The sequence below is a fragment of the Tachyglossus aculeatus genome, chromosome 11 (assembly GCF_015852505.1).
Source record: "Tachyglossus aculeatus isolate mTacAcu1 chromosome 11, mTacAcu1.pri, whole genome shotgun sequence".
NCBI classification, from domain to species: Eukaryota; Metazoa; Chordata; class Mammalia; order Monotremata; family Tachyglossidae; genus Tachyglossus; species Tachyglossus aculeatus.
Genome location: NC_052076.1, coordinates 9,264,163 through 9,277,647, shown reverse-complemented (window position 1 = coordinate 9,277,647; position 13,485 = coordinate 9,264,163). Strand labels below are relative to the sequence as shown.

At 46.4% G+C, this 13,485-nt stretch overlaps 1 protein-coding gene across 1 annotated transcript in view; it reads left to right on the top strand.

Moving 5' to 3' along the window:
* NOD2 (nucleotide binding oligomerization domain containing 2) overlaps window positions 1–10,314 on the top strand; it is a 38,315-nt gene extending 28,001 nt beyond the window's left edge. Inside the window, exons 7-12 of the mRNA XM_038754183.1 lie at window positions 1,375–1,458; window positions 3,819–3,902; window positions 4,002–4,085; window positions 5,768–5,851; window positions 7,688–7,771; window positions 9,828–10,314. Coding sequence (XP_038610111.1) covers window positions 1,375–1,458; window positions 3,819–3,902; window positions 4,002–4,085; window positions 5,768–5,851; window positions 7,688–7,771; window positions 9,828–9,900 — 493 coding nt within the window. The 3' untranslated portion in view covers window positions 9,901–10,314. The remainder of the gene's footprint in view (window positions 1–1,374; window positions 1,459–3,818; window positions 3,903–4,001; window positions 4,086–5,767; window positions 5,852–7,687; window positions 7,772–9,827) is intronic.
* The last annotated feature ends 3,171 nt before the right edge of the window (window positions 10,315–13,485 follow it).

The following is a 13,485-nucleotide window of genomic DNA, read 5'->3' as shown; positions in this document are numbered from 1 at the left end:
AAGTCACACAGCTGACTAGTGGCAGAGCCGGGATTGGAACCCATGACCTCTGGCTCCCAAGCCCGTGCTCTTTCCACTGAGCCACGTGGCTTCTCTTAAACATCATGGGCCTGGGAGGCAGAAGGACCTGGATTCTAAGCCCAGCTCTACCACTGCTGTATGACCTTGGACAAGTCATTTTATGTCTCTGTGCCTCAGTTCCCTCATCTGTAAAATGGGGATTGAGACTGTGAGCCCCATGTGGAACAGGGCCTGGTTTGCTTGTATCCTCCCCAGTGCTTAGTACAGTGCCTGGCACATAGTAGGTGCTAGATAAATACCACAACTATTATTATTATTATTATTAAGTGACTTTTCCATGGTCACACAGCAGGCCAGATCTGGGACTCTAATTTGGGTCTCCCAGTCCTGTACTCTTTCTAGTAGGTTGTACTGCGTGGTCTCTTTGTGTTTGATTTGCAGTTCTCATTTTACTCTATTTCATGATGCTAACTTGGCCAGCCTTTCTTTCCCACATTCTGCACCTTGTTTCTTCTTCTTCTTTCCCTGCTGGCATTTGAAGCGATTGTTCCTGCATGGCCAGTTACTGAGTAGGCTTATTCCTGTGGGGCCACATTGAGCAGACGTTCGCAAAGTGGCGGCCGAGTGACATCATCCTGTCACGTTGCCTGCCGGGATTGTGCGTGCGATGTCGCGGACTTCACGGGGTCTGGTTTTATGAGGGGCCGTCACCGGCCAGTCTAGTCCCGGCTGTCTTGAGTTCCTCTCTTAGCTAGGGTGGGTTTCTGCGAGGCCTAGCCTTCTCTACTTCTTCTGCTTCCCCTCGGGACTCCCCCTTGGGCTAGTGAGCCTGAGGGAACTGGTGCCTGAGAGTTTAGCAAGTCTAACGCCCCCTTCCTCACCCCACTTTTGTGGTCCTGGAGCTGACCCCTACCATTAATTTCCTGGGGCTGAAATGGAGACCCGATGTTCTTTGGAGACAACCCCCTCTGTCCAGCCTGCCATTTGGCAACCGAGACAGAAACAGAAAGCTGGAAGCGCATGAATCATGTCCTCAGGTCTGGCTACTCCCTCCTGACTGAGGGGAAATCACAGTTTGCGTAAACTACCTCTTGTGGTTCCCGCCCACACCTGCCACGCTTTGGCTTTCCAAAACAAGTCGTTTTCATTTTCTTTCTACGTGTGGAAAAATTCAGTGGTGGTGATGGGCAAAGATCTGAACTGTTCCATCCCAGCCCCCACACCTATAGCAACTGGTCTAAGATGGTGATCTGCTCCGTTTGCCCAGGACAGGTGGGGAGGGAGGCCCTACGTCTGGGGAGTTCTGGGATTTCCTGTTCTGGGCTGACTTGTGGTTTTTGCTTTTAACACCAGGCTGGGAAACAACCACATCACAGCAGTTGGAGCTAAGGTGCTGGCTGAAGGTCTGGAAAGAAATCACTCTCTCCAGTTCCTGGGGTAGGTGTCACTCACAAAGGGGTAGGAACGTGGTCTCCACACCCTCTGGCAGACCTGCTCAGCTTTCTTTCCTAGTACAGTGGGGGAGTTGGAGATAGGGTAGATTCTCCTACTCCACAGCCTGGCTGAAAGACCAAAGAGGGAAAAAATGAGCCTGCACCCCCGCCCCCCCGCCCCCCGCACATACACACACTGGCTCTTTCTTGGTTTAGTTGTTCATTATGATGTGCCACACCAACAGGAAATGGATTAAGTGATATTAATATTTGTGGTATCAGAGTGCTTACTATGTGCTGAGTACTGTACTAAACAGTGGGATAAATGCAATATAAAGCAGAGAGACAGCCCTAGCCTACATAAAAATAAGGGCATTTATTAAGCTGTTACTATGTGCAAAGCACTGTTCTAAGCGCTGGGGAGGTTACAAGGTGATCAGGTTGTCCCGCTGGGGAGGTTACATGGTGATCAGGTTGTCCCACGGGGGGCTCACAGTCTTAATCCCCATTTTACAGATGAGGTAACTGAGGCACAGGGAAGTGAAGTGACTTGCCCAAAGTCACCCAGCTGACAATTGGTGGAGCCAGGATTTGAACCCATGACCTCTGACTCCAAAGCCCGGGCTCTTTCTCACTGAGCCACACATGGGACTCAGTCTAAGGAGGAAACCCTCCACTCCACAGCACTTATGTAATAATGATAATAATAATTATGGTATTTGTTAAGCGCTTACTATGTGCTAAGCACTGTTCTAAGCACTAGGGTAGATGCAGGATAATCAGGTTGTCCCTAGGGGCTCACATTTTTAATCCCCATTTTACAGATGAGGTAACTGAGGCACAGAGAAGTTAAGTGACTTGCGCAAGGTCACACAGCCGACAATAATAATGATGATATTTGTTTAGCGCTTACTATGTGCCAAGCACTGACAAGTGGCTAAAGCAGGATTAGAATTCACATCCTCTGACTTCCAAGCCCATGTTCTTCACACTAAGCCATGCTGCTTCTCTATCCATAACTTTTATTAATATCTGTCTCCCCCTCTAGACTGTAAGCTCATTGTGGGCAGGAAGCATATCTACCAACTCTGCATTGTACTCTACCAAGTGCTTAGTACAGTGCTCTAAATACTGTAAACACTCAGTAAATACCATTGACTGAGAGGGAGAATAGGTATTTTATCCCCATTTTAACAGTTGAAGAAACCAAGGCACAGAGAAGTTAAGTGATTTATCCAGAGTCACCCGGCAAGCAAGCGGCAGGGCTGGGATTAGAATTCCGGTCTCCTGCCTTCCAGAGCCGGGGTCTTTCCCCTTGGGCAGGGGCCTCAGCCTTCTTGAGCTCTGGGAAGAAGAGACAAGAGGAGTCTTTACGTGGAAATCCCCACGGAAGGCTGGGTTGGATAGATTCGGCTAAATAATGATAATAATAATAACTGTAGTATTTAAGAGCTTACTTTGTGCCAAACATTCATTCGTTCATTCAGTCATATTTATTGAGGATTTACTATGTGCAGAGCACTGTACTAAGCATTGTACTAAGCACTGGGGCAGATACAATAGAAGGATTTGAAAGAGAATTTTTAGTTCTTTGCTTTGGACAGTGCAGCTCAATGACCCTGCCTGGAGCTTAGCAACATCCTAGTTTGGGTCCTGTCTAGGAAGGAGCCGATTCTGGCCAAAGGGAGTATATGTCCACAATTTGAAAACCTGCTCTCCCTGTGCAGCGCTGCACCTAAGTGTTCTCCCTCCTACCCCTCAAGGGATAGGGTCTGGGTCTAATTCCTCCTGTATACCCTCTCCTCACACTTAGAACAGTCCTCTAGACTGCAAGCTCACTATGGGCAGAGAATGTACCTGCTAGTTCTGTTGTATTGTACCCTCCCAAGTGTTTAGTACAGTGCTCTGCACAAAATAAATGCCATTGATTGATTGATCGAGAATGCTCTGCACACAGTAAGTGCTTAAAAAATATTGTTACTACTACCTCTATTACTCAAGCCAGAGCCTCTGTGTACAGCAGCCTGGGATTAGCTTGACCAGCTGGGAAAGTTATCCCCAAACCACAGCCCTCCCTTTGGATCCCAAGATGACCTCAATGTACCATCGTCCACATCCATCCTTCCTCCCCAGCCTCCACCCCGCTGGGTCAGAGTGGACCGGTCCCACCTGGGACAGTTCCCGGTGCTGTTTCTCCTCAATGGTCCTGGCTTGGACGGGGCAGCTTGGCCCCAGTCCTGGGCTCCCAGATTGGCCGAAATGAAGATCAGAAGCCTGGGGGTGGGAGTGGCGGTCACCTCGGCCTCTGCCAGGGAGGGTCTGGTGGTTGGCAGGGGCTGATGTGGTTCCGTTGGCCCTTTCCAGCCTCTGGGGCAACGCGGTGGGTGACGAGGGGGCTCAGGCCCTGGCGGACGCCCTGCACGGTCATCGGTCCCTCAAGTGGCTCAGGTAAGGCAGCGTTTCGGGGGTCTGGGCTTGGCGGGGGCGGGGCGGGGGAAAGCGATATCCCAAAAGCCTCATCCCAGTGCCTGTCTCTGCTTTTCCCAGCCTCGTGGGGAATGACATCGGCAGCGTTGGCGCCCAGGCCTTGGCGTTGATGCTGGGGAAGAACGTGGTGCTAGAGGAGCTCTGGTATGTCTCATGCTCATTGCATGCCAACCATGGTGGGCAGAGATGCCCCCAGGCAAGGCAGCATGTGTGCCCCAAATCTCCCATTATAATCAATTCCTGCATTCCAAATCCTCTATATACAAGGTTTTATTGGTTGAACCTGGCAGTCCTCTGTGTAATTTAACCTTTCAAATAACCTGTATATAGAGAAGCAGCATGGTCTAGTGGTTAGAGCAGGGGCCTTGGAGTCGGGAAGACCTGGTTCTAATCCCAGCTCCTCCACTTGTCTGCTGTGTGACCTCGGGCAAGGCACTTCATTTGTCTGTGCCTCAGTGACCTCACCTGTAAAATGGGGATTAAGACTGTGACCCTCCCTGTGGGACGCGGAATGCGTCCAACCGATTATCTTGTGTCTACCCCAGCATTTAGAATAGTGCCTGGCTCATAGTAAGTGCTTAACAAATACCATTTAAAAAATATTATCTCATATAGCAAGGCCCCAAGCTGACTCCCTTCAGTTTCCTCAAAGTGATGTTTACTGCATTATTCTACCAAGTTTATTGCCATAGTATATTTGATTTCCTCTTTGGGGATGGTTTTGAGAGTTTTGTGGAGCAGAAATGTTGCCTCTTATGGGGATGATTTTAGTGGGTCATAACCCTTGGTCTCATGCAGTTTTAGCCACTTCAACAGCCTCTTCCTTCAGAATAGGGAATTGTGAACTTAAAAAACTTGGAGTTTATGTAACTCCTGACTTGTGACATTCACCTCTAGAGTTCTAATTCGATTGTATTTTCCCAAGTACTTAATATAATACGCTGCAGACGGAAGGAGCTCAATAATTCTGAAGATGGATTAATTCAAAGCATTAGAAGGTGGTGGGGCATCAATCAATCCACGTTATTTATCGAGCACTTACTGTGTGCTGAGCACTATACTGAGCACTTGAGAGCATACAATGCAATAGAATTGGTAGACATGTTTCCTTCCCAAATGAGATTTGATTCTGAGTTTAAACTCGAGCAGAGAAGAGTTTTGAAATATGATATTCTGGTTCAAGAAGAAAGAAGATTCCAAAGAAAGATTCCAGCTGGGCTGGAACCCAGTGGTATCAACAGAGGAAGAAGGAAGAAAAGAGGGAAAAGCAGCATGGTGTAGTGGGCAAGCACGGGGCTGAGATTCAGAAGAACCTGAGTTCTAATCCCGGCTCTGCCACTCGTCTGCTATGTGACCTCGGGCAAATCACTTAACTTCTCTGAGCCTCACTTATCTCATCTGTGAAATGAGGATTATGACCGTGTGCCCCATGTGGGACAAGGTCTCTGTCCAACTTGAATAGCTTGTATCTACCCCAGCGCTAAGTGTAGTGCCTAGCACATAGGAAGTGCTTAACAAATACAATTAAATAGAAGATAATTGGGTGTCTTTCTTCAAGAGGGTCGGTCAAGTCTTTGATGGGGTTCAATCTCAGTTCCCAAAGGACCTCTGGTGGGTCTCATTAGAACCCTGCTTTGGCCTGGTGGTTGGGGCAGAGGGGCACCAACAGCTGCTAAGTAGGCAACAGCAGGATGGCAGGGAGGAAGAGGGAATGGGGAGCAAAATTTTACCTTCTTTGGTGTACTCAAGAGCTTTTGTGGAGTTCCGCAGTGTGTACCACTGGCTCAAATCTGCCCCTTTCAAATAAAAACACTTTGTTTCCCCAGCCTTGAAGAGAACCGATTCAGCGACCAAGATGTCTGCTCCTTGGCCGAAGGACTTAAGAAGAATTCAACTTTGAAAGTCCTTAAGTAAGGAAGAAGCTATTTGTAATAAACCCCTCCAGTGGGAGAATGTCCCTGGGATCCTCTGGAGTAGAGAGGTCCTTACAGCCTAGGTCATGGAAGGATCATTAGAAGCAATGTGGTGTGTTGTCCAAAAAGGCCAACAAAATGCTAGACATCATCAAAAAGGGCATAAAAAACATCCGGGCTAAACCCATACTTGTTCTGCTAGCATTTAAAAGCAGGGTAAATCTGCCTCTGTTCTGCTAGCTGTATCTTACTAAGAACTTAATAGATATGGAAAGAGACCAGAAGGGCAAGCAACATGGTGGATCATCATGTGATTGAGGATAGACTGAAAAGTTCACAGTTCCCAGCCTGGCAAGACAGAGGCTGAGAAGTGACGTTAAAGAAATTGGCAAAATCAGAGAGGATACCTCTAGAATGGCCAGTGCCAGTAGAGACGTACTGTGAACCAGATCCCAAAGCATCGTAAGGAAAGGGCACCAGGGCAGCTTGAAGGAGGTAGGTTTGTAGTACACAAAAGGAAAAAAATAGTCTTCTCACAGCAGACGATTAAGATGTGGAATTTGTTACTATAGGAAGCTGCTGAGGCCAAAACCATCAATCGGTGTAAGGGGGGTTGGGATAAATTTGTGGGCAAAAGGGCCCTGTGGGTAACTAGAGGAAGTATCAGGGTGTTCAATGATTAAGATGAATATGAAGGAGGGTGATTCATCACTCAGTGTCTCTAAATACCCAGGCCCCGCTCTAAGACCAAACAACGAGCTTAATCATCATCATCATCATCATCATCAATCGTATTTATTGAGTGCTTACCATGTGCAGAGCACTGTACTAAGCGCTTGGGAAGTACAAATTGGCAACATATAGAGACAGTCCCTACCCAACAGTGGGCTCACAGTCTAGAAGGGGGAGACAGAGAACAAAACCAAACATACTAACAAAATAAAATAAATAGGATAGATATGTACAAGTAAAATGAATAAATAAATAGAGTAATAAATATGTATAAACATATATACATATATACAGGTGCTGTGGGGAAGGGAAGGAGGTAAGATGGGGGGATGGAGAGGGGGGCGAGGGGGAGAGGAAGGAAGGGGCTCAGTCTGGGAAGGCCTCCTGGAGGAGGTGAGTTCTCAGCAGGGCCTTGAAGGGAGGAAGAGAGCTAGCTTGGCGGATGGGCAGAGGGAGGGCATTCCAGGCCCGGGGGATGACGTGGGCCGGGGGTCGATGGCGGGACAGGCGAGAACGAGGTACGGTGAGGAGATTGGTGACACTTAAGTCATTCTTTCAGAGGGATAGTGCTACTCGGGGGAAACATGAGCCAAAACCTTGGTTTGCCAAAAATGGAGTCAAAATGAAGACTCAGTCCTAGCATGGCAACTATTTGGGCTTTGTCCTCAAGCTCTTTAAAGATGAGAATGTGGCTTTGGAGTTTTCTTAAAAAGAAATTTTGCTTTCTTTTCCTAGATTGTCATTTCTCCTGTCCCCCTCAATTCTTGCCTCGCCCCTCTTTTTTTAAACTCAGCATAGCTTCAGAGGTTATAAAACCATGAGGCCCATCCATCCTGCCTTTCTTTAATGGTAGAAAATAGTGCTGAGGGGGAAAGGGATCGATCAGTCATATTTAATGAGTGCTTACTATGCAGAGCACTGTACTAAGCACTTGGGAGAATTCAATACAACAGAATTAATGGTCGTGTTCCCTACCGAGACCTCCCTCTTCCCCTTTCTCCCTTCCCTACTGCCTCACTGCCCTCAAGATTCTGTAGAATGGAGACTGTGCAAAGAGAAGATTCCAGAATCCCATGTTCTCACCTTCCTCCCTTTTTCCAGGCTTTCCAACAACAACATCACCTGTCAGGGTGTGGTTTCTCTCCTGCAAACCTTAAAGAAGAATGACACCTTGAAATCAATCTGGCAAGTATTCTCCCTGCCCAGAAACTAGAGCATGCTTGTGCCTGCAGGAAAGTGGAAGGACAGGGTAGGATGGATCCATGAAGGTACTGGGGCAGTAGTAATTGTGGTATTTAAGCTCTTACTATGGGTCTAGCACTGTGGTAAATGCAGTCCACTTACCTCAGACACAATTCCTGTTCCACATGGGGCTCACCACATAAGGGGAGAGAGAATAGGTATTAAATCTCCATTTTACAGGTGAGAAGAATGAAGTTCTGAGAAGTTAAGTGGCTGGCCCAAGGCCACACAGCAGGAAAATGGGGGAGCCATGATTAAATTGCAGGTCTTCTGACTTCCAGGCCTGTGCTTTTTCTATTAGTCCACACTGCCGTAATATGATTCTCAAATGAATTGATTACACAAGGCCAAAAGTCACATAGTTTAAACAAAGGAGGAAAGTTTGTTTCTGCATTAAATAAATATCCATTATCTCTATTATTTAGCATCTAATAATTAATAATTATGGTCTTTAAGGGCTTATTGTTTGCTAAGCACTGTACTAAGCACTGGGTTGGATACAGGCAAATCAGGTTGGACACAGTCCCTGTTCTACATGACGCTCACACTCTTAATCCCTATTTTACAGATGAGGTAAGTGAAGCCCAGAGAACTTAAATGACTTGTCCAAGATCACATAGCAGAGAAGTGGCAGAGCTGGGATTAGAACCCAGCTCTGAGAAGCAGCATGGCTCAGTGGAAAGAGCCCAGACTCGGGAGTCAGAGTTCATGGGTTCTAATCCCAGCTCTACCACTTATCAGCTGTGTGACTTTGCGCAAGTCACTTCACTTTTCTGAGCCTCAGTTACCTCATCTGTAAAATGGGGATTGACTGTGAGCCACACGTGGGACAACCTGATTACCTTGTATCCCCCAGCGCTTAGAACAGTGCTTAGCACACAGTAAGTGCTTAACAAATACCATTAAAAAAACCAAAAAAACCAGGTCATTCTGGCTCCCAGGCTCGTGTTCTATCCACTAGGCCATGCTGCTTCCTGCCCGCCAGCAGGCTGTGTACAATAAACACCAGTGCTCTTCTGAGCATCATGGAATGGAAGATATAAATCACGGGGTCAGGCCTCTGCCCTATTAGAATGTAAGCCCTGGAGGGGAGTGACCCTTTCTTTTTCTTTTATTGCAATAATAGTAGTGATGAGTTCCTTATCTACTGAGCTCCTACTGAAAGCTTGGAGAAAGACAATAGAAGCATGATGTTTGGTTCAGGCCCAGGTTTGTCGGAGAAGTAGCGTGGCCTACTTGAAAGAGCATGGGCCTGGGTTAGTACAGGGCTGTGCACACAGTAAGCGCTCAGTAAATATGATTAAATGAATGAATAATTCTTACTCTGCCAATTTCTTGCTGTATGATCTTCATCAAGTCGCCTAACTTCTCTGTGCCCCGGTTTCCTCAACTGTAAAATGGGGATTCAATCCCACTGCCTCCTGCTTAGAGTGTGAGCCCCATGTGGGACAGGGACTGTGTCCGAACTGTTATAAACTTGTGTCTACCCCAGCGCTTAGAATAGTGCTTGACTCAGAGTAAGGCCTTAACAAATGCCATGAAAAAAAGAGACTGACCTCCAAATCCTTAAAAATCATGGAATTAAAAGAATTAAATGTACAGTCGAACACACACACATGTTCTGAGGATGGGCATAGCACTTAAATCTGTAGTTGGCTATTGAGGTGCTGGACATTAACTGGGCAAAGGTTTGCTGGAGGAGTTTGGATTTTAGGAAGACTTTGAAGGTAGGGTCTGTGGTCTGGTGGATATGGGATGAGGAGCAATCTCCCAGGGTAGTATTTCCAGCCCAGAATTACAGCATTTTCTGTCCCTGTTAATTGGTAAAGACACATTCCCTGGTATTTGTGTTTGGGGAAGCAGGGTATTGTAGAACCATCTTCTGGGGTTTCCAAAGACTGTAGTAGTTTTATGTCACATCATGACTGTAAAAAATCGCCAAAGCGGATTTTAAGGCACCTTGGCGATCAAAAACTTCCTTCTCTTTATGTCAGTTTAGGCTTCGAGGGAATACTTTTACCCTGGAGGAGATTGAGTCGCTCAGCTACATGGACCCCAGGCTGCTGCTGTGATACATGAGAAGTAGCTGGGGATTCTGTATCAGTACCTGGAACCTCTTCTTCGGAAAGCTGATAAGCTTTGACCACTGGGATAGAGGCTGACTTGAATTTGTATTGACTTTCTCTTCTTCCATGAAGCTGTTCTGGGACATCACTCCCAAACCACAGGTAAAGGGCTGCAGGGACCATCCCAGATGCCATTGGATGGGCTGGCCCATGCTCTCATCCTACAGAGTCCTGGAGTTGACTGCATGGGCGAAGGATACTGAGTAGGAGAGACACAGGTGATTTGCCCAGGATCCATGGCAGGCGGGACAGGGTACAAAGTACTTTCTTGGCCCTGACGGTTCCCCCAACCACCCCTAGGGAAGTTTCTCTGCTCTCCCGGAGGGCGAAAGCGTTAACGTCCTACTTGAAATCCCCTTTCACAGCCAGACCTCACTAGGTGCTGTTTATCTGGCCCAAGCTGAGTCCTGGTTTTGAGTCTGGAAGCTCACTGTGGGCAGGTTACGTCTCTACCAACTCTGTTGTATTGTGCTCTCCGGAGCACTTCGTACAGTGCCTTGCATACAGTAAGTGCTCAGTAAATACCATTGATTGATCGATTGAGTCCTTCAGGCTCAGGATCTGTGCCAGACTGGGATGGGGCACCACCGGCCTGGTGTTTTCTCATCCATGAGATTGTGCCAAGGCTTGCTCGGACTGGGATTCCCAGCTTCCAGCTAGCACAACTGTATGTATCTGTTGCAGGAGGCTTCAGGCTCCTCTCCCTTAACCCCAGTGCTCAGTTAGGAGCTGACCCGCTGATACTACAGCAGCAGCCACAAATGCCACAGGGATCAGTCGGCTTTCCAAAAAGACCCTTGGGCCATCCGCTTTTTTTTAATGGTATTTGTTAAGCATTTTCTATGTGCCAGGCACTGTACTAAGCACTGGAGTAGATATAAGATAATCCTGTTGGACACAGTCCATGTCCCACATGAGGCTCACAAGTCTTAATCCCCCTTTTTTTCAGATAAGGAAACTGAGGCACAGAGAAGTTGTGATACTTGCCCAAGGTCACACAGCAGACAAGTGGCAGAGGTGGGATTAGAACCCAGGTCCTTCTGACTCCCAGGCCTATGCTCTATCCGTTGTGCAACACTGCTTCTCTGGACTTTCAATAAATACATGATGTCTGAAGTCCAGACTCAGTTCCCACCTTGTCAAGATCCATCAGCGCTTCTCTCTGCCTTTTGTGCATCTTAACTCCAGACAGTGATGTTGCTAGAGAAATTAATATATGACAGTCCCTTCTATGGGAACATTTATAAAGCACTTTGAAAGATGGTTTTGTTTCTAAAGCTTCTATTTTTATAGAAAACATGACTATGTATGACTGAGCCCTTAAAGTACTGAAGTGAATGCCATATTAAAATGCTGTGTCACCAAATTGCCTTTGTCACTAACAAGCTGTTTCTCAAAGAAGTGTTTCATCTGAAAGAAGAAATATTCCAATTGGTAAAAGAATATATCAGTGTAAGCCCTGAGAGGAAGTGCCTGCATGTAACCTTGTTGAGGGCAGGGAACATTTCTCTCCCAAGCCCTTAGTACAGTTCTCTTCACACAGTAAGTGCTCAATAAATACAATTGATTGATAGATCGAATACTGTTCTTGGGCTGAGAGTTCAATCGAAGATAAAGGCAAGAGATGTGAGACCTCCTGTCTGGGATAGCAAGGACTCTGGTACCCTTAAACAGAAGAAAAATAGGATAGATTTTTCCTCTGTAGCCCTGAGCTGAAATAACCTCCTCTGCCATCCCCAGGGAAACGATTCTAAGCTGCATTTAATGAAAAAAGGCTTACTTTGCCACTCACTGGGATAAAATGCTGTAGGGGTTTTTTTTGCCCTTTCCAAAAAAAATGGCTTATACACAAGAAATTTCCTACAGAGAATGAGTCTAGATCCTCATGGTTTTCACTGGCTTCTGGAACAGCTGGTATCACCTAGATGTTTCTCCCCCTCCAATCCTCAAATGTTTGCTTTTATTATTTGGCTGGTGAAGGAGGAAAGACTACATCAGAGAAAAGCAGAGGCTGAAGAGAGGGAGAGAGGAAGCACAAAGCAAAGAGGAAAATCACGGAGCTATAGTAAAAGTGATTGGTCTTTCTAAGCATTTACCAGATTCTGCCTTTGGCATTTAATTTGTTGTCCCTTCAGACGAGGGAAGCAGTGTGACCTAGTGGAAAGAGCACAAACCTGGGAGTCAGAAGACCTGGGTTCCAATGCCGGCTCTGCCACTAGACTGTTGTGTGACTTTGGGCAAATCACAGCTTTTCTGTGCCTCAGTTCCCTCATCTGCAAAATGGGTATTCAAAACCTGTCTCTCTCTTACTTAGACTGTGAGTCCCATGTGGGACCTGATGATCTTGAATCTACCACAGAACTTAGTACAGCGCTTGGCACATAGTAAGTGTTTTAACAAATGCCATTGTTATTATTATTATTACTATTATTATCATTATAATGACTAAGGGGGTGTTAACCTAGATCTTAGATTAGGGCGCTGAAGCATATCCCATTATTTGATGAAGGACCTTTTGAAATAAGGCCTGGGACGGCTGGAGGAAAAGGCCTCACAAATAAATGAACCAAAGTTTGACCATGTTTAATTATGCTCCTTCCATCTGCAAGGGGAACAGCTAGAAGGGAAGGTTTTGATTAGCATATGCAAGATCCATGCTTTTCTTCCAGAGTTCAAAATAGGAATAATCTCCAGATTCCCCCAAATTTAGGAATAATGGACACTTCTAAAATGCCAAAAAGCTCCTCCTCCTCCTCCTCACCCCCTGCTCTCAGGACCACAAGCCTGGCCATTTCCAAAGATAGAAGGCTGGTTCATCCAGCTCCATATTCTGATAGGGGCATCGAAGGATGGATAATGGAATAGTATACCTTCCTGCACACCCAATCCAGTGTTTGTTTTTGTTTCTTTTTATGGTATTTGTTAAGCTCTTACTAAGTGCCAAGCACTGTCTAAGCTGTAGGGTAGAGACGAGGTAAGTAGGTCTCATATGAGATTCACAATCTTTATCGCCATTTTACAGATGAGGTAACTGTGGTCCAGAGAAGTGAAGTGACTTGCCCAAGGTCCCACTGCAGGCAAGCGGCAGAGCCAGGATAAGAAACTGGTCCTTCAGACTCTCAGGCTTATGCTCTAACCACGAGGTAATACTGTCTCCTATGCAGTGTGCAGATCTAAGATAATTTAATACATTAAATCAGTTTAGCCTAGTGGAAAGAGCACAGGCCTAGAGTCAAAGGACCTGAGTTCTAATCCCAGCTCTGCCACTTGCCTGCTTTGTGACCTTGGGTAAGTCACTTCGCTTGTCTATATCTGTCCCCTCATCTACAAAATGGGGATTCAGTAGCTGTTCTCCCGCCTCCTTAGACTGTGAACCTTACGTGGGACACAATTAGTTTGCATCTACCCCAGTGCTTAGTACAGTCCTTCACTCCTGGTAAGGGCTTAACAAATGCAACTGCTATTATTATTATTATAACTAATAATGCCAAGACATCATGACATTCTATACTTCCCTGACCAAATTGTTGG